Here is a 21,453-nt window from a genome sequence, read left to right on the forward strand (position 1 = left end):
CTAGCGAGAGGTCTACTCGAAATTCGAGCTGAATATGGCAGTCTCAAACCATGATCACTTGACCCATTTATGTCGATAATTTTCTTAACATAATGGTCATTCAGTGTAAGGAAAACTATGCTCATAAATAAGGATTTTATGGTGCATAAAGGTCCCTTTTAGCCGTTGCTACACTAATGGTTTGAGTTTTGTCATCCTATGTTCCTCTCTATCATCATTTTGTAGAGATGAGTTACATTGGTCTTTTCTACTGGCTTAACTTCGTTTTCTATCCTAATTAAAAAAATTGTAACAAAAATTCAACTGCCGAACATTTTATTTTTCATAATTCGTATTTTGATCTGTTATCACTTTAAATGTAGTACTTACCCGAGAGTCATCCAAGGCATTGCAAGATCCTTGTGAAGGTTTTGTACAAAATCATATTGTCAGGCCAATAAATTCCGAAAATGGTCTCAAAAATACCAAACTTGAAGGCTATAATACACACTTTTGGACATTTTTGAATCCCGGCAACAAACTCCATGGGATGAATTCTAAGTTCATAATAGATCAATTGAGATTACACCCATGCCTAAAAACAGGCATATAGTGGCCTTAGACGTATTAAGGGATTGAACAGGAACTACGCAAAATACGTTGCAGAAGGGAAACAAAATGCATAAGAGCTGTGATTTCCTTGAAGTTATTAGCTATAGTCACTTCCACATTTTTACGATGTCCATATCTGATATCACAAACAACGCTGACAAAACCACTTTAGTTGAGCATGCCTAAGTCAGCAACAAGGGAAACAAAATGCACAATTTGTGTCCGTCAAAAAGGAGTATGATGGTGCCAAAATAAAATGTACATATACTCTATACTTTCCAACTTTTTTTTTACCATCTCGTAACCTCGTAGGCATCTCCATGGACGGTAAGCGACATTGCAAACATGAATTTTTGCATGAAAATTTTCACTGAAGATTTACACACTAGCCAAGTTTGACACATATGCTGCCAACAAGTAGTGTCAGCTTTGTTGTATGCCACTGTGCCAAGTTTGATTCTTTACTGGCTTTAGAATGCTTTCTATTTCTGCAAGAGTCTTCTCATCCTGTCCTGCAGCTTCAAGTTCTAAAGCGGCTGCGACATTTTCCTCCACCTGAGGTGTTAGAAAGGAAAACCAAATCAAAATTGACGAGAATTCTCCTGATTTGTTCAACTCAAGAGGATCCATTTAACGACTTATCTTTCCTCCATGAACATGAGAGGTGTGACTTAAAATTAATTACTGTATCGATATTTCGAGTTTTCTAAAAGGGATATACAAGTTCTACGGTACCAGTGTTTCTCAACATACTCAAACTACTCATAAGCTACGGGTTCAAATTAGTTGATACTCTCTTGCTGATATAGTAGAGAGTTGTTATATCTTACATGCAACGAAAACTTCTCTATTTAAGAAAAGATAGGGTGATAACTGATAATGCAAATAGAGACACTGACCTGTCTAACAGAGTTCATACCAACAAGGACAGTAGAAATGTCTTTGTTTGACAAGCTGTACTGCAAAGCTAATTTTGAGATACTTTTTCCGTTCTTCTTGCAGTAATCAGCAGCGGCTTTGCATGCAGCCTGTAGGCAGAAGAGAAGATGATAAAAGAAAATGAATAATGAATTTTTTAACTCACAGGCTATGTTAGGTATGTAAGACATGTTTAATAGAAATTATTTTCCATGAAAAACATTTACCAAATGGAAACACACTGTCATAGTAGTTTTCCTCTATTTGGTTCTTCACAAAATCACAACAATAGTTAGAGAATGAAAATGGATGGGAGGGAACGGATAGGAGAAGAAAGCGAGGAAGGTAAGATATAGAGAGGAAATTGTAAAATTCTTTCTTTTAGATAGTAAAATGTTTTGCATCCTTGCTGGAACTATTTTCCACTCTTGCCTATCCACATTTACAAACCAAACAACGGAAAATGGAAATATCACTTGTCCATAAGATAGTTTTCCTCCTGACTAAACGCTCCTTAACAACACCAGAATAGTTCAAGAGGCATAACCAGAGTATCTCTTCATGAACTAGTGATAGAAAAAAGATACCTTAATCTCACTGGAAGCTGGATGCCACTCTGGGGGGCCATTTGCTGTGTGAAGCCCCATTGAAAGTGGAGAAGCATTGATCACACCGACACCTTTACTCTTCAAATAAGGTATCAAATCTTCCAAGGTTGAATCATTGATACAATAGTGGCAATATGACAGAACAACATCAATTGTCTCAATTGGCACTCGGTCAAGAACGTAGGTATATACTTCCAATGGAAGTCCAGTTATACCAATGAACCTTGTCTTCCCAGATTCCTTAATCTTCTTAAGGGCGGGAATTGTCTCATTGACAATCTGCAACACGCAAACAAGTGAGCACGACAAGAAAGTCAATAACACGGTTAAATCAGGACAACGAGGGAGTAACCTTGATTTAGCACCTGATCAAGAGAGCCAAATTCAATATCATGACATTGCAGTATATCGACATAGTCCAGTTGCAATCTCTCTAAGCTTTCATCAATGCTCCTCGTCACTCTTTCAGCACTAAAATCGAAACCTTCTGCATAACGGCCACACTTCGTTGCAACAATATACTGATCTCTAGGTGCACCAAGAGCTTTCAAGCACTTTCCAAGAACTTTCTCGGACAACGTCGCACCATAGTAGCTAAATATTAAAACAAAACCACAAATTTAGATTCATCACAAATCCATACAAGATAATCCAGCTTATGTCCATTCAAATTACACATGCAACATGCCAACATCATTACAGTGATAAGTTACCACCAGTCTGTTTCTCAATGAACAAACACTAATAAATTCTGTCAAACAAATCTAAAATTCTCCAAATTATAAAAGCTAGCAACAACCACATATTAAGTCATGTATTGTCATCCCTCTTGTAAGATATCATCACATTTGAGAAACTAACAATTCATGAAGAAACCATGTGAATAATAAACTATTGCAACCAAAATTCAAGTCCAAAATCATAAAAAATAAATCCAAATCAAGTTAAGCAGAAATATGATATGGGAAACAGAAATTTTAGGTCTTTCAAATGAATTATTATATGGGTACAGCAGTAATTCACATGGAAAATTCAAATGGGTCATCAAAGATTTCACCTTTCTTTTTAGCAACAAGAGTCTAATATGAACAAACCAAAACACCAAATACTAAAATCTTCAAAATCCCAAATCAATGAACATCAAAATACCATTAAAATCACAGATAATAAAAGAAGTAAAATTTGCCAAAATGTAGAAGAAGATAAAACTTACGGAGAAGTGTCAAAAAAGTTAATACCCATATTAAAAGCTTGGGTAACAGTATCAATGGCTTCTTCCTCGGAAACATCACCAAAAACCTTGCCAAGAGGAGATGCGCCAAAACCCACACAACTGAGGTTTAGACCAGTTTTTCCTAATTCTCGTCGCTGTAATTTGTGATGGGTATCCATTGTTTTTACGATTTGTGAACCAATCCTTTTCTACCTTTTACGAAATCCAAGTACCAAAATTTCCTAAATATATCGGTGAATTGAAGGCTTGAAGCTATAATTTCACAATAATGAGAAAATGGATTTTATGCGGTTTTGATTTTATTGTGGCTCTAAATTCTCTGTATCTCATCAAGAAGCCTGTAGTATAGAAAATAATGTAATAAATATAGAATACTACTACATTCGATTATTTTAGGATTTGTTCTTCTCGACGTAAAATAACTGAACTGGATTGAATTAAATTTGAACTGAAGTGATTGTATGCTTAATAATATCTCTTCACTGTTTTCCCCTAAAAAAAAAAAAACTGAAATGATTGCAACTAAACTGAACTTATTACAACTGAACTGAACTAAATTGAACTGAAATGAATTAAATTACAACTAATAGAAATTACGGTTATTTCACCAAATACCCCTGACAAATCAAAAAATTTACAATATACCCTCAATGTTTCAACAATTCACCATATACCCCTGACATTTCATTTTTGCGCACCAAATACCCTTTTTTTAATGTCCGTTATTTCTCCGTTAGCTTTATTTACGATTTTGCCATTATTAATCCTAAATCCTAATTCTAATCTAACCCTAACCCTAATCTAACCCTCACCCCAAACCCTAACCTACCCAGCCCACCACCCCTCCACCCCTGCAGCCGCCACCCCCTCTCCCACCCCCCTACTACCGCCACCCCACCCGTAACCCACAGCTGCCCCTCACCTATCCCCGCAACCACCCACCCCTCCCCACCCCACGCAGCTTTCGCACCCTTTCCCCCACCCCTGTAGGATTTCGCACCCCTTCCCCCCACCCCTGTCAGTTTTCGCACCCTTTCCCCCACCCCCGTCGGTTTTCGAACCCATTCCCCCTGCTCCCGTCGGTTTTCGAACCCATTCCCCCTGCTCCCGTCGGTTTTCCACCCTTTCCCCCCACCCCCGTCAGTTTTCGAACCCATTCCCCCTGCTCTCGTCGGTTTTCGCACCCCATCCCCCCACCCCTGCCGGTTTTCGTACTCTTTCTGCCCACCCTTGTTGATTTTCGCGCAATTTGATCAGGAGAGAGAGATGCGCGTGGGTGGCGAGGGATTACTGCTGTGCGGGTAGTGGCGGGGTGCGTGGGGGATGGCGGCTGCGGGGGTGGGGGAGGGGGGAGCTGCTGGGGTTTAGGGGTAGGATTGGGGTTAGATTAGGTTAGGTTTAATTAGGATTAAGGTTAATGATGGCAAATTTGTAAATAAAGCTAACTGTGGGTTAACGGCAGTTAGGCAAAAGGGTATCTGGTGCACGTTTTCGAAAACTCAAGGGTATACGGTGCATTTTTGAAACATTGAGGGTATATTGTGAATTTTTTGATTTGTCGGGAGTATTTGGTGAAATAACCGTAGAAATTATAGTTGGAGCTGAATTGAACTGAACTGATTGTAACTAAATTAAATTGAACTGAACTGAAAATAAAATGGAGAGAACATATCCTTAATCCATTTATCAAAATAAGGTAAATTATATTCTTTTACTCACTTATCCTTATATTATTGGTTAGGCGAACTTATCTAGTGAAGGTTTAGTTTATGAAAATATAACAGAATCCTAAATATATCATGCATGATGGAAAATATGTGTTTTAGGTTAAAGATGATATGAAATTCAAAACAAAATGTACGTGGAGAAGACAATAAAGCTGCTGATTGGGTCGACAATGTTGGTGACGTGGTTTCCTGTTTGTTAAACATTGAGTTGTGTCATAATTCAGCTTTTAGTTATATTCTTATAAATGACGCTTTAGGGTGCCCAATTCGTGAGGATGAGCTCCTACGTCTTCGCACCATGCAAAAAAAAGTGTGTTACCTAATAAATTCAGTTTAATAAACAAATTTTTATGCTAAAACTAATCATGTTAAAATAAAAAAGAATTTCTAATATAAAAAGCACTAGTAAATTGAACAAAAGAAAGAGTTGTAACTTGTATCAAGTTTCTTTCAGCGTTATCTTTTAGATTGTCAAGTATGTTGACTCTATCACGAAATTTGACACAAAAGCCGATTGTATAATCAAGGCTATTAATTAACACTAGGGCTATGTTTAATTCACCTGAAATTTTCTGATCTGAACTTATCTAATCTGAACTTATTTTTTCTGATATGATCTGAACTGATCTGATCTGATTTGATTTACAAGATCTTATCTTTTAGATTTTTCTCAATATATAAGAAAAAATATAGTCATGTGGGGTCTTGTTTGATTCGTTCCAATGAGTATTTTATTAATATTTAATTATTATAATTTTTACTAATATGTAATGAAAGATATTTAATATATAGTAATAACGATTTTTAAATATTAAGCATGATCTGAATTGATCTGATCTGAACTTATTTTTTTCTGATCTGATCTGAACTTATTTTTTTCTGATCAGATATGATCTGATTAGATCTGAAATAAGCAAAAACAAGGTGAACTGAACCTAGCCTAATTCTAGCACACCGGAAGCTTATATTGCAATGAACTTTTTGTCAGAACAAGATAAAGAATATATATATATGAAAGTTGTGCTAATACATTGTTATAGAAAAAAGAATGAAGCTACAAATTGGTTGTACAGTAAAGGATTTAGTAAAAAATCACTATCCTATCTATAGTGGCTTAGTGGTTAAACTCTTACATTTTATTTTAAAGGTTATGAGATGATGGATAGTCTAATAGTTAGAGCTTCCCTCCCGATTTTAAGAAGTACTGGGATCGATTTTTACCTTTGACAAGTTGAAATTTCCTTTATTCCCCCAATTTATTAAGGTTTCTCCAGACGTTATTAAGAAATAAAAAAACCAACGCATATCTTTTTCTTTTCTTTCTTTCCTCTTTGGTGGAAAAAAAGAACCCATTTTTTGTGTGTGTCACAGGACTTATGTATTGTTGCTAAATGAAGTAACTCCTCAGCTGGCCCAAACTCAGGGGCCCACGTTGCTGGTGCTACTCTATTGAGTTACCCACCTGGCCCAGCATTAGCATCAGCCTTCTATCATATGGCCCAAAATAGAAAAGATATGCTGCTGCCCAACTAGTCCAGAATACATGTTCCACCATAAAATTAGCTAGTGTCGGGTACGGTGATTTCAAGACGAGATCGGTTGTACTACCTTCATTCTTTTCCTATTGTAACAATAGAATTTTTATGCTTATTAATACACAATTTTAATTATTAGTATTTTATATTATTTTTCAGTCAAAAATATACAAATTAGATATTTTAAAAGTATAAATCGAGGAGACGAATATAACAAGATCGCACATGACTATATTTTTCCTAACGTAAAAATCACAAGAAATAGTGAACGAGTGGTGAGTGAATAGTGTAAAAATCTCATTATTGCACTAAAAAAAGAACCGAGGAAATATGTATGGAAGATATTGCATACTCTACGGCTTGCTTCTGTTGTGTTTGAGAAATCTCTATGTTGTTTTCGATATGTATCACTCGCTCTAGTTTTTATTAGTTTACCCATTATTTCAATTACAAAGTTTTACGAGAACTAGGTACGTGGGTTATCGAAGGTAAAAGGAAATATTAATTTATTGTATATTTTATTAAAGTTAATGTTGTGGGCCAAGAGAAGTAGAACGAAAAACACTTTATTGTAAATATAATAATACAAATTTGGCAGGATCATTCCAAAAACAGAAAAATTGTTTAAAAACTAATAAATGACAACCTAAAAGAAAAAGTGGATAAATTAATAAAAACCTGAGGAAGTATTACATGTAGCCGTGTAGGGCATGTTCGGCGCAAGCTTTTGAGGTAGCTTTTAGTGTTTTGATTATGTTACAACACTAATTAAGAAAAATAGGAATGTTTGGTTAAGTAGTGGTATGAGTAGCTTTTAATGGTAGAAGTAGTATTTTGGTAGTGTTTGTCAAAAGCTATATTTCGTAGCTTTTGGAGTAGTGTTTAGTGGTCTATGAATTTTATATTAAAGTTTTATTTGAGTTTTTGTCTAGTTATTTGTAAACAACTACTTTGACAACTTGTTTTACCGAACATCAACAAGTTATAACGCTACTTTGACATCTAACAGCTAAAAGCTACACATCAACTACTAACAGCTACCATCACAGCTAACAACTACTCTCACAAATAAAAGCTACCACTACAACTACCGTTGCCAAACACGCCCGTAACCCTCTTTTTTCACTAGATTCATTTTATCAAACCTAGCTAAAAAGTTATAACAAGTTGTATCTAAATTGAATGAGTTAACTAAACCATGATATTAATTATATGATCTAAATCCGAGTTATGTATTGGAATCTTCAAGAATATGCTAGGGTTAAAAACTTACAGAATATAAGGTCATACCGGATTTGTTCAAGATAGATTTGAAACAATTTGATTATTGTTAATTACACATCATTTGAGGTAATAAATGCTCGATTCAAGTTTTTATTTCCATTTTAAGTTTCTTATACGTAGCCCTAAGAGCTATGTATATCATTTTCCTATTATTAATACCAAGTATATATTTGAACATGAAATCTGATTGCTAACCAAAATAGCTAACGCATACTTTCAAATAAAGAGTAGAATATATACTGATTGACTGATTGTAGGTTGGTACATGAACCAATATCCACCACTTAATGATCTAAGCTTCGAATTATACATTAAACACACTATACTATTATACTCCATGCATCATCAAAATGAAAGTGATAGTTGAACTACATACGTACGATAAAAAAAACTACATTAAGAAATTGCAATAGATGATAAGAACTCGGTTGGTGAAGGTCTAAGGATCCTAATTCCCCAAAATAATGGAAAAAGTGTATCAGATAAAATTATTTATCACTTGTTAATATTATGCACAAATATATTAAGAGATATTGCAATCTTTCAAAGACTTTCATAAGATCAATGGTTACGTACGTGATCATTCTTGATACTTAATACTATAGATTCATTTTCCTAGTTGTAATTAATTAGGTGACCACCTTTTTCGGATAATTTTGTGAAGGCATTATGTCCTCGACTTTTAATACAATTACTAAATACAACATGGATCATATTATGGAGATAATAAATTCATTAAATTGGGTCGTCTATACGTCTTGCTAGAGAATGCTATAGAACTTCAAGTTAAGTAAATAATAAGCCGAAGCCCAATTAGATGGATCCTACGAGTTTACACTTACATAATCTGGATCAACAATAGAAAGACCTAGAGCCCATGAATGACTCTAGGGGTGGCCGGCCAAAGAGAAAGAAAAGAAAAGGATTCCTAACCTAATTTATTCCTATAATTAGGCGGGGGAATTAGAAAATAAAGTAGTCAGTTTTTCTTATTATTTTCTCTCTCCTCTTTCTTCAAAAGCTACGTAATACTGCTCCAAGAAGAAGTGTCCCTCTTCCTCCCAACTAGCATTGGTGGAGCGTTGATCTGGATTGGTGGACCTAGTAGAGGAATCTCAATTGCGGTTCTATCTCCGGATCTCGAAGAGCTTTGTAGGAATTACGTTTCAAAGGTTAATTCTAAACTATTATGTGATCTTTAAATGTATATGCATGTGATCCTGTTTAAGTGCTTATTAATATGATTCATGAAATTTCGCTTATAATACTTAAAATCTAACATTTTGACAATAATATAAGTGGCTTGAATTTTAATTTATTAATATTTGAATGATTTAAGTCATGAATATTATGGTAGATCAAGCGGGACCCGATCCGATCCGACCCATGCATTATGGTATCTTCTTTATCCGCTCCGTCATGTGTAAGCCCGGACTTGATCTACCCCCATCCCGACCCGAGCTTCCATTGAACAACTCTATATATATTTTTCAATCAAATACTATTTTCTTCAACCCTATTAGCCATAAAGGGCTGCGTTTTTTAAAAAACGCAGCTCTTTAATGGTTTATAGGGCTGCGTTTTTTAAAAAAACGCATCCCTTTGTGGGCTTTTATAAAAAAAAAATTGAAATAAATTTCTAACCTAAAAATATACATCTTCCTTCTCGTGGGCTTCATTTTCATTCCCTTACTTCTCACGTCATTTACTCAATCTCACATTCTCCCTCTTCTCTCTCACCATCCTCCCTTCTCTCAACACCACGCCGCAGCCCAGTCCTTCACTTAGCTTCGCCGACTTTTTTCTGACCCTAAGATTGATTCTTGTTAAATTTCTTGTTTAGGGAGGAAGAAAGGAGAAAAGATTGAGGTAAGCCATTGATGAACAAGAGGTTGAAGAACAGTAGAGGAGAGAAGATAGAGAAAGTGTAAAGCTACATTTTTATTATTATGTAAAAGTGAGCAAGAATATTAACATCTACCTATTTATACTAATTACACTAATTACAATATGTAACAAAATTAATGCTAGAATTACAACTAACAACCTAACAAGAATATCTAAACTCTAACAACCTAATATATACTTCAACATCCCCCCGCAAACTGGAAATGGTTGAACAACCATTTTCAGTTTGAGCTTTCAAAGTGAACTTCAAACTGGACAACCAGATGTTGCTGTTGTATGCAATTGAAAAAGGAACCTTCACTTGTGGGCTTGGTAACTTGCAGTCATCTGCTAGAATGAAGAAGTAGAATAGGAACTTTTATTTGTTGTTGTAATATGGCTTCAGGTGCTGCACCATATACCACTAGGTAGTAATATACTAACAGAAAATACCACAATGCACCGAAATTTTTGAAAATAGAAATCCAATATACTTTGAAACTTCTTGTCCTCTGAAGCAACCACCAATCAAAACCATAACAAACTTCCACCATAAACCACTGATCATTCTCCAGAAATATACAGGTACACTTGCAACTTGCATCCTCCAAACACACCATAACAACTACAATACAAACACCATAACTGCTTGCCATAACAACATCATCATGTACCAAGCAACAAGGACTTCATCCCACTCATCACCACTACAATGGTCATTTCATCTTTCTCACAATATACACCATAACTTGAATGTAAAGAATGAAGGATAGCGTGTTTGGGAATGAAGAGAGGGGAAAAAAATTCAGGTATGAAAAGGAAAAACAAGGGAAAAGGCTAGAGATAGAAATTGACCCTTTGGGTCTTTTTGAGAATTGACCACTTTGGGTCGAAAACAGACCACTTTGGGTCTGAAAGAGGACCAATGTGGGTCTGAAAATGACCTCTACGGGTCTGAAAGAATGAGCCACAATGGGTCTCATCAAAAGAAAAATCATAAATGGATCAATGAAAAAGGACCATCTATTTGGTCAAACAAGATCACAATGGATCACAACAAATGCCTCTATGGACACAAAACAAGCCACTATGGGCAACAAAGAAGCCAACTATGGGCAAAATGACCAACTATGGGTCTTTGAAAGAAGCCTCTATGGGCGAAATTGACCAACTATGGGTCACAAAACATGCCTCTATGGGCGAAAACAAAGAAATAACCACTATGGGTTGGAGGTTAAAGTCATAAGACTATCAAATTTAGAACCTAACAAGGTAGGCTTAGAGCAAAAAGAGATCACAATGGATCTTTGAACAAAACAGAGAAATGATCACTCAACAGGGATCACAGAAAAAATTCAGAGAAGTAATTCAGTAGATAGACTGAATTCAGATGATGAAAAGAAGAATTTCAGAGAAAGGGAAGAAAAGAGCAAGAAACCAAACACAACAACATTAGCACAGCAACAAAACCAAGAACATACTTCTACAATTTGGTTCACCAGCAAACCCAAAAAGACCAACCAGAAGAACAACAACGCAACAACTACAATTCAATTCATGAGCTACCAGCAACTCAACAATCCAAAATCACCAACAAACCACATCGTACTCCAAAGTAATTTCCCACAAAAAAATTCCTCCAAATTTCTATAATCAGTATCAATATCAACCAATTAACTCAGCAATAACACAAAAATTACTTCAACTAACCACCAGAATTCATCTCAAGACAATTTCAGGAGTGCAACAACAAATTTATTAGAACAAACTATGAGCTTGGATTAAAGAAAACCAAACCAGAAAATTAGCACGCCATCCATCATTTAGCACAATCCACATCATCAAACCACAATGCAAAACCTACTTCTTGGAACACCAAGATTCATCTTCAAGAACTGGAACCCACCTTTAGGAGAGAGAAGCATAAGCCCATTTTTCACAAACTAATTTGTGGGAAGCTTGAATAAGAATACCCACAAATTTTGAAGCCAAGATATTAGTCGACCAAATTGAAGAGAAGAATGTGAGAAAGACTGATGTCAAAGAACATCAACCAGAGGCGAAGAATTCCGAGTGAAAACAGCGAGCATAGATCAAATTACCACCAAAACGACAGTAATTCAAAGAAATTCGAAAGAAAAACGAATTATCAGAATCAATAAGAGAGAGATGATGATTTTAGGTACGCGAATCAGCAATTATCACAAAAGAACCCTAGAAATTGGGGAAAACCCCCAAGAATCGATAAATTGTTCGATTCGAGGTTTGAAAAGATGATTTGTGAATGAAATTAGATGATAAATTGGAAAATCGAATCCTAATTGCTCAATTATGAGCCTGAATTCAGAAAACTTCGAACAGAATTTTTTTTTTTTTTGGAGAAAATGATGATGAATTAGGGATTTGATTTGAACAAGAATTTGTGCGGAATTTACGAGCTAGGATCATTCCCGCTCTGATACCATGTTAAATTTCTTGTTTAGGGAGGAAGAAAGGAGAAAAGATTGAGGTAAGCCATTGATGAGCAAGAGGCTGAAGAACAGTAGAGGAGAGAAGATAGAGAAAATGTAAAGCTACATTTTTATTATTATGTAAAAGTGAGCAAGAATATTAACATCTACCTATTTATACTAATTACACTAATTACAATATGTAACAAAATTAATGCTAGAATTACAACTAACAACCTAACAAGAATATCTAAACTCTAACAACCTAATATATACTTCAACAATTCTCGTCGCTTGATTTCAGTTTGTTCGCCGACTTTTTTCTTACCCTCCGTTCGTCTTCTCCGGCCATCTCCGTTCGTCGCTTGATTTCAGTTTGTTCGCCGGCCATCTCCGTCCGTCTTCTCCGGGTCGAACTCCACCATCTTTTTCGTCGTCGAACTCCGACAACGACAACAAGGATAGAATTTTTCGATTTTTTTTTCAGATCTAGGTTTGAGTTTGAGTTTTGTTTAATTTTCATTTTCATTTTTGTTCTTTTTTTTCATTTTCAGTCATTCTGAATTTTTTGTTTGCAATTTTTGAGTTTAATTTTCATTTTGGTTTGAGTATTATGTATTTATGTGTTTGATTTGTTTTTTCATTTTCGTTCCTTTTTTTTTCATTTTCTGTCCTTTTTTTCCATTTTGGTTCATTTTCGTTATTTTTTTTCGTTTTTAGATCTATAAATTTCGTCTGTTAAAAAATGTCAAAAAAACAAAAAAAGTCATTCAGATTATAGAATCGGAAGTGATTAATTTGGCCTTAATTATACAGTCAGAAACATGCTGCATAAGGTAATTGTTATGACCATTACTGATGAATGTATAAATTATCACAATCCTAAGAGGCTAATGATGGATTGCTGAGTGGAATTGTTTTTTTATGGGTTGAAAGGGTTGCGTTTTTGTAGCAAAAACGCTGCCCTTTGTACAAAGAAGGGCTGCTATGAAAAGGGATGCTGTCAGAATACGCAGCCCTAAGGGCCTTTTTTAGCGCAGCCCTTCATGTGTTTTTCCACTAGTGAATCTTTTAATAAGTGCATCGACAAACGTACAAAGTCAAAGTAGGAAAGATAAAAAAAAATATACAGAGGGAGTACCGTATTGGAGTATATTGAGATAACTAACATCTTACACAAAGTTATTAAAATCACGATTCAAATCTTAAAATCTTACGATTTTACGATTCAAAATATGGTAGACGATTCGATTCGCGATTCTAGACGATTCTATACATTTCTGTTAATTAGCAAAAACCTCGCAAGTTTAAATCATGTTAACAAAGAAAATAAGAGATATATATTGTTAGTTATTGCCAATATAGTGGGTAAACAACTATTTTTTCCAATTTTTAGGTCTTTTAACTTATAATTTTAGCATATTCAATGAAGATTGAGTGCAATATCTTGATTATACATTTTTGTAGAATCTTACGATTCTACGATTCGATTTTACGATTCGATTCTAAAGGTTGTTTTCGATTCAAACTAGAATCTCGATTTTAACAACATTGATCTTACATTTTAGATACTTCCTCCGTTTTTTTAGATGTTACACTTTTCAAATCACGGACTCCTAGGTAATTTTTGGAGAGGAGAGAGATAAAGTGAATAAAAAACAAAAGGGTCCCATGTGAACATGTGATAGGAGAAAGATAGAGAGAAGTTATTATCCAAAATAAAAGTGTAACATCTAATTTAAAACTTTCTAAAATAGAAAGTGTAACATCTTAAAAAAACAGAGGAAGTACTAGAATTCAACAAATAAAGAAAGTTAGGTCCCTCCCCTCAAAAAACAAAAAAAAAAAAAAGTTAGGTCTCGTTCTTTTAAACTGTGAGAAATTGAACTGTGAAAAACTAACAAACTGAACTAATTACGAAAAAGCTGAACATAAGAATATATCTAAACTGAACTGCGAGAAACTAAACTCGTTATAACTTATAAGTCTAAAACAACATGGACTTACTACAATACTTCATCCGTTTTGAAATATTTTGCACCATTTCATGTTCTCACGCTTGTCAATATATGTTTTCAACCATCAATATATTTGATTATCAATAAGTAAAAATTATAAAAAATTGATAATAAAAAAATATATGTTAAGAAACATCTAATAGATCCCACATAACTTAATTTTTTCTACAATATAAATCACTAAAAATAATCAAAGTGTAACATGTGAATAGTAAATACTTTACAAACAGTACTAACTATTTTTAAACGGAAGAAATCTATATGTGTTAAAAATAATTTTGCATCCTGAACATCAAATAAATGACTTTTTAACGTGCATGATTGGAGCCTTGGAGCCTGGAGGTGTTTGATGACTTTAGTAGTTTGACCAACAGGAGAATTCTTTTCAACAACGTGGGGAATTAAAAAAAGAATAAAGCCATTTTGGGGTGTATGTCGTCATCATTGCGATAGTTTGAGCGAATAATATCGCACAAAATCAGGTATGAACTGGTTTTATGTTGAAGCTATAATTAATTAAGCCCATAGGGAAGTTACTTAAATTAGAAAGTGGACTAAAGATGGATAATTACAGCTTACCAGACACAACAAAACACAACACAACTTAATGCGGCTGCTTAAATTATTTTCCTTTTAATCACCTTGTGGTTGAGGTCATACCCCATAGGTCAGGTGATTGTATTATTGCCTAAATTACTTATTGGCATTTATGTTTAGCTTAAATTATATAATAAAAACTTAGTACAAAATATTTAAGGTGCTTTCACTCCACATAAATTAAAGTTGAATATTTAAGGGTTAATAAGGTCTAATAGGGTGTAAACACAAGGTACAATCAAGGTTAATCATGTTCAATAAGTTGAACATGTTAAAACCCCTGTTTGGCAAAATTAGCGGTCGTGATAGTTGGTAGTTGTTGACCTGTTGTAGTAGCGAGTAGCTGTTAACTAGTAACTGTTAGATGTCAGCATTTTTATTTCTAATTGGTTGATATGAGTGTTAAGTAAAAATACTATTTTCGAAGGAAAACATAATCCCTTCATATATAATATGCTACTCTTATCAAACTAGTGGAAACAAATTACGGTTCCTTCTCAACCATAAACTTCTCAATTGTTTTCATTCCACTAGGATACCAAACAACTATTAAAGGTAAAAATTATTATTTTCATTTCCCCTCATCCAAATCATTTCCGTTCTGTTTATATTGATTATACCAAATGTCCCCTTAGTTACAAACTTAATTACAACATTTTTATTTACTAATTAGCTTCGTAAATAAATACATGCTTACACCCTAAAAAAATTTAATGCTTACAGATAAATTTAGTTTTCAACAATTATCGATCTGCATCGTCTAGCTTTTCATAGCCAATATTAATTGAAAATAACACACCCTTATTTATAATTTACGTACGTACAAAATTGTTCTTAAGTAAGTTAAACTTAATTTTTTTTGATTCGATAAGTAAGTTAAACTTAATAACGTAAGCATGCAAATATTTGACAATCCACACGAGCTTATAAAAAGTATTAATAATCGAGTTGAACAACTTCAAGTTTTTATTTTTTTCGATTCGACTCGTTAACAACCCTTGTAATTATAATTATAGTCATGTAATCGTTGAGTTTTGGTTGGTATAACTACACCCCTAAAGTCAAATGCAACCCAACGACAACTCCTAATTTCCTGGAAATTGAGCTGAGCTATTGACACTCTTTTGCATGGATAACTTTCAACATCCATTCACATGATAACTTTGAATTTGCTCTGACCATAATAACATATTACATAACTCCACCAAAAACGACAGAATTTATGCTTTCATATTTGCCGGCCAAATTATGGCACATAACTATTTCGGCTCGATCAATATAATTGCTTCCAAATTCTTCTAGAAAAGAAAATTTTGTGAACTTCTATTATATGTTTCTCTCTTTCTGACATTAGAAAGAAAATGTTGGAGACTTTTTCGACCAAGTCAAATGTTTTATTTGAGTTCTTTTTTCTGCTTTCTACTTTACTTTCAGACTATGGTTCTTTTTCTTTATTATGATCTCATTTTCACGTCATCCAATATTTTCACTTTTATGCATGTTTCCTCTACTTTGACAATTTGATAAAGGGGTAACAAAGAGCTATGATTAGGTCAAAATATAAAAGGAGGGTTATGATTATTTCTTCTAATTCTTACCCACTATGGCCTTTAATTGAGCCATATTCTTCTTTCAATTTTAATGTTTCTTCTAGTCAAAGGAAGCATAAAATATGCAATATTAATTATATTAATTATGTATATATATTATAATATGCAATCTTATCCTCTATTATGCTAGGTCTTCAAGCATAAAATCAAAGAGTTATCAAAGATTGGGAAAGATCAACATGAAATCATTTTGTGATAAGGTTTTAATAAATTTTATTAAAAAAAAAACATATTTAATATATATCTAGTTACAACACAAAAGAGTTATTAAATTGTTTGGTTTAACTTAGGCTAGTTTGATTTTTGGGTTACATAATGATATTAGTTCTAATATATTTCAATCAAGTCCTTAGAGTATTTCCTCCGTCCCTAAATAAAGTGTCAATTTCTTTTGAGCACAAGTACTAAGAAGGAATCATACGTAGGACCTTAGTTGTTTTAAATTATAATTAAATATAGAAGTGGGTACACTTTTATGAATCATTAATTAAGGAGAAAGAATGTGGACCATATAGGAAAGTGGGTGATATTATAAAAAATGAAAGCAAAATAATATTTTAGTTGGTGGATTCATACCAAATAAGAAAATCAAAAATCTATTTGGGACAGACATAAATGGAAAAGTGACCACTCTATTTAGGAACAGAGGGAGTATATATATTTAGCGCGTATAATTTGTCTTATAAGAGACCATCTACTTTTAAATTGAAATTAAGTCCAATATTAAAAAGAGAATTAGCCCAATAGTGACTAGATTAATTTCTTTCAGTGACTAATTTAATCCACTTAGTGACTATGTCTAATTTTATATTAAAATTAGACCGTCTCTTTTAATAATTTTTGTAGCGCGTATCAACAATAAGTATCTATCCGCGTACATTATGACCTTACGAGTTACGACCTTGTTTAGTCGTTGGGACTTCCCTAATACAAACTTAAACAACTAGTAATCCTCATAATTCAACGTCTATCTGGAGTAACCATCATCTGACATCTATGATCTATATTAAACACATTAATCATATGTGCCTACCAAATATATAGTATTATAGTTTTTTTTTTTTGCATATCTATTTGTTTACTCAAAATGGCTTGTTACTAAGATTCAATACATACATATATCACCAATATAATATAAACTCGCCATGATTCAGGTGAACCTTTCACTATTGATCATTGCACATATAAAAATCCACTTTAACATTTCAACTCAAAAAGTAAAAAATGCTTATAAATTTCCCTGCAAGATTATTATATATACAATAACAGAAATCCAATAAGCTGATTACTATCTTCCCTCTCCCTAATTAATCAGTACTTGCTAATACTTTGGTACCAAAACTCATACGTATATATGGAGGTTTCAATGTTTACAGGCTTCAATGATATGGTAATTTTCTTTTTATTGTAACATCATTTTGTAAGAATTTAAGTTTGATAGATGTAAATAATTATCTAGTTTTTGATCCATATGAGCCACGAAGGTAGTACAAAGAAGAGGAAGGGGGTCTCGAACTTGAGACCTGTCGTTCACAGCATCTCAATCTTAACCACTAGGCCAAGACATCCTTGGTTAAATAATTATCTAGTTTATGGGTATAAATCCCCACTTTTCAGTCTTTAGAAGTTTTCTTATGGGTTGGGACCCCCTAACTCATGAGGGCTGAGCCTACTTGACCAGTTAATTACCGAATCAAAAAAGCTAGAATTAGAGCCATATGATAAAGCACTGATTAGGGTTTGATATAAAGAGATTTTTGAAGAAAACTTTTGCATGTTTTACATACGTAGTAAATTATAGATTTACTTATATTAATGTTTTGAAACATAATTTGCAGGAAATGGATGATCTTAGCTTCATAGATAATATCCTTCAAGTCAACTCAATGGAAGAGATTTTTGAACCATCATCATCGACATTTTTACCTGCTTATGGCAATAACTTTCAGCAACATACTAATGAAGCTGATCATCATCATATAATACCCACCCAACATCCCAAGATTACAAACAATAATCAAAGGAGTAATTCATATATGATTGATCATGCATTGAATTATTCACAAGATCAAGATGCCTGTAAATTCAATATGTTGTCTTTTTCAAATTCTTCAAGTTGCTTAAACAATAATACTAATTGCATTGTTACCTTCCCCACTGAAATGGAGCTGGTTTCTGATCAAGCTGCAATTGACAAACAAGGTTCCATTTCGAAGGCTCGTCGAGTTGCTAATGGAAGTAGCAGCTTTGCTAGCTTGTCACAACAATCTAAGGACCATATTATAGCTGAGAGGAAACGTCGAGAAAAACTTAATCAGAGGTTCAGGGTTTTGACAACCATCATTCCTGGGCTAAAGAAGGTACTCTTTCCATTGCTAATTATATGTTTGTTTTAGAAAATGGTATATATTTCAGGAAAATGATATACATACCCCTTAGGGCTATGTATAAGAAGCTTAAAATAGAAATAAAAATTTGAATCAAGCACTCATTACCTCAAATGAATCAAGCATTTATATGTTTGAATTATATTGTGTTTAGTCTTCATGATATATAAACTTGTAAATTCAATGAATTGTTACCTAGGGATCCTAGCTAGTTGTTCAAGCTTTTGTAACCAATAATTATATTGTTCAATAAGATGAGTGAATCAATCTATTGCCTTTTCACATATTTATCAGTTATGCATATATACTACAGTTAACATCTACTCCCTCCGTCCCAAAATATAGTTTTCATTTTCCTTTTTTCACGGTACTTTATGCAAGTAGAATCTAAAAGGAATAGTAATAAAGATTTTTTGTTTATTTAAATAAATGTTGTATGGGAAAAGATGATTATATTCTAGGAGAGAGAATGGAGAATAATTGGTGAAAGAGCATCAATTGTAACATTTTGGTTGAATAAACAAATGAAAATACAAAATTCAAGAAGCAGATAAATGATGGGACACGATTTTTCTAGACAAATTACGGAAAAATGTAGAACTAAATATGAAAATGGGAACTATATTTTGGGACACCCAAAATGGAAATGGGAACTATGTTTTGGGACGAAGGAGAGGGAAATTATTAACTGTATATATTTATTGTCTTGAAAACTGAGTAGTGCCTAGTGTACGTTAATCTTTTATTTGTGCATATTATGGAGTGATCATCAATATTACATTGGCTTTCAGTGACATTAGAATTACATGTCAAGATTTTCATCGTCTTAGACACCTTGACAAAATTAGGTCGTCTATTATTTACAAGAAACCTTCAAAATTGATGCAAAATAAGTAACACGTACACTACCTATTATTAACCAAAAGAGTAATCTTTGCGTATTTTGCTCAACTTTTTTATGATTTCGCATGAAGAATACATGATCTCGCCAAATGTTTATGTTATTAGACACTCTAATAAGGAACCAACTTTAGCTATTGTTGGATTGTAAAACAAACCCTAAATTTTATGTTGAGTTGATTTTTGTTCATGATATGTCCTCTTAAACATACATGTAATATAACTATATAAGTTCTAAGTATTGGAGTGATTACAGATGGACAAGGCTTCAGTCCTAGGAGATGCATTCAAATACGTAAAACAATTGCAAGAACAAGTGAAGAAACTCGAGGAAGAAACTAAGATGAAAACAATAGAATCAACTGTTTTAGTGAAAAGATCTAAGGTAGTTTCTGAAGAAGAAGATGATGATCATTTCTCTTCAATGGAAGATGATGATGCAATCTTTGATTGTTCTTGTACTGCTCCATTCCCAGAAATCGAAGTCCGATTTTCCAACAAAGATGTTCTTATAAGAATTCATTGCCAAAAGAAGAATGGAGTTTTTGAAGAGCTTTTATCTCAGATTGAAAGTCTCCATTTAGTTGTTATTAACAGTAGTTCATTGGTATATGGATGTGCTTCTCTTGATGCCACGATTATTGCTCAGGTAATCACTTCTTCTTTCTAACAATAAGAAACTCAGTTTTTAGAATATTGATCTTTGTTAAGTCATAGAACAGAATTAAGATTGTGAAATGATAATATCCTCAAGTTTTGATCCTTGGAGTTTGATAAAGTTAGGTTTATTAATTAGTAACCCTATATCAATTATCAAGGTATTCTGTTTGAAAAATTATCGTACTCCTTAGTCGTTGTATCTTTTTTAGTTGTTCCATTTCACTTTTACGATTTAGTTTCCAGCCAGTGTATACACTGGACTATAATATATATTATTATGTATATAGAATATAAAAATGAGTAGATATTCTAAAAATATATATAGTAACAAATCTAACAATTGTCTTGCATGATACAAATTTTCATATAAGTTACTCCCATGCAAAACTAATCTGATACACCATGTAATAATTTCTACTACATTGAAATTTGAAAACAACGCAAATTTGGAACTCGTGTAGTTCGTATATGCATGAATTTACTAAATCTTGCTCAACCTTTTGAGATTACTTAATTGAAGCAATATCGATCAACAAAAGCTAATTAAGGATTTATATTCAAGTGAAATATGATGTTTTGATGAGAATTTATAAAGATTTGGTCTACTTGATCTTATTGTAACAACAAATTGGTGTTTTCCACTTTTCTTTTCCATGTTCAGATTGGTGCTGAATTCAACATGACAACCAAGGATCTTGTGAGACATTTATACACTGCTCTCTCAAACCTTTGATGTAATCAAACAAATTAAATCAAGGATGACCTAAATCAAAGAAGACGAGAAGCACTCTTATATACTCTAAAGTATATTATGAATATGGTACATTCAAGCTAAGGGGAATATTTTGCTTATAGCTCATATTTTAAGTGCTCTAAATAAGTAGAATAACAAGTTGATCAAATGATTAAACGAGCAAAATAGAGCATTAGGTATACCGTACCATGTTCATGCATGGTACGTACTTTCTGATATACAGTGGATGTTTTTAATTCAGCCCAACTCTAGTTTGTAGCCTTGAAATTTAACTTCTATATCTAGGTAAATAT

At 33.4% G+C, this 21,453-nt stretch overlaps 2 protein-coding genes across 2 annotated transcripts; one reads left to right on the forward strand and one right to left on the reverse strand.

Moving 5' to 3' along the window:
* Positions 1-639: 639 nt before the first annotated feature.
* On the reverse strand, positions 640-3,698 carry LOC104904801 (L-galactose dehydrogenase). The gene is made up of 5 exons (XM_010693189.4): positions 3,331-3,698; positions 2,483-2,711; positions 2,097-2,396; positions 1,491-1,619; positions 640-1,146 (listed from the first exon to the last, which is right to left on the reverse strand). The coding sequence occupies exons 1-5, from the start codon at positions 3,507-3,509 to the stop codon at positions 1,015-1,017; spliced, it is 969 nt and encodes a 322-aa protein (XP_010691491.2). The 5' UTR covers positions 3,510-3,698; the 3' UTR covers positions 640-1,014.
* Positions 3,699-17,813: 14,115 nt separating this feature from the next.
* LOC104905056 (transcription factor bHLH18-like) lies at positions 17,814-21,139 on the forward strand. The gene is made up of 4 exons (XM_010693500.2): positions 17,814-17,849; positions 18,298-18,819; positions 20,003-20,395; positions 21,068-21,139. Exons 1-4 carry the CDS (start codon positions 17,814-17,816, stop codon positions 21,137-21,139), a joined length of 1,023 nt encoding a protein of 340 aa, XP_010691802.2.
* Positions 21,140-21,453: the final 314 nt, after the last annotated feature.

This window comes from Beta vulgaris, chromosome 9 (assembly GCF_026745355.1).
Source record: "Beta vulgaris subsp. vulgaris cultivar EL10 chromosome 9, EL10.2, whole genome shotgun sequence".
NCBI lineage: Eukaryota > Viridiplantae > Streptophyta > Magnoliopsida > Caryophyllales > Amaranthaceae > Beta > Beta vulgaris.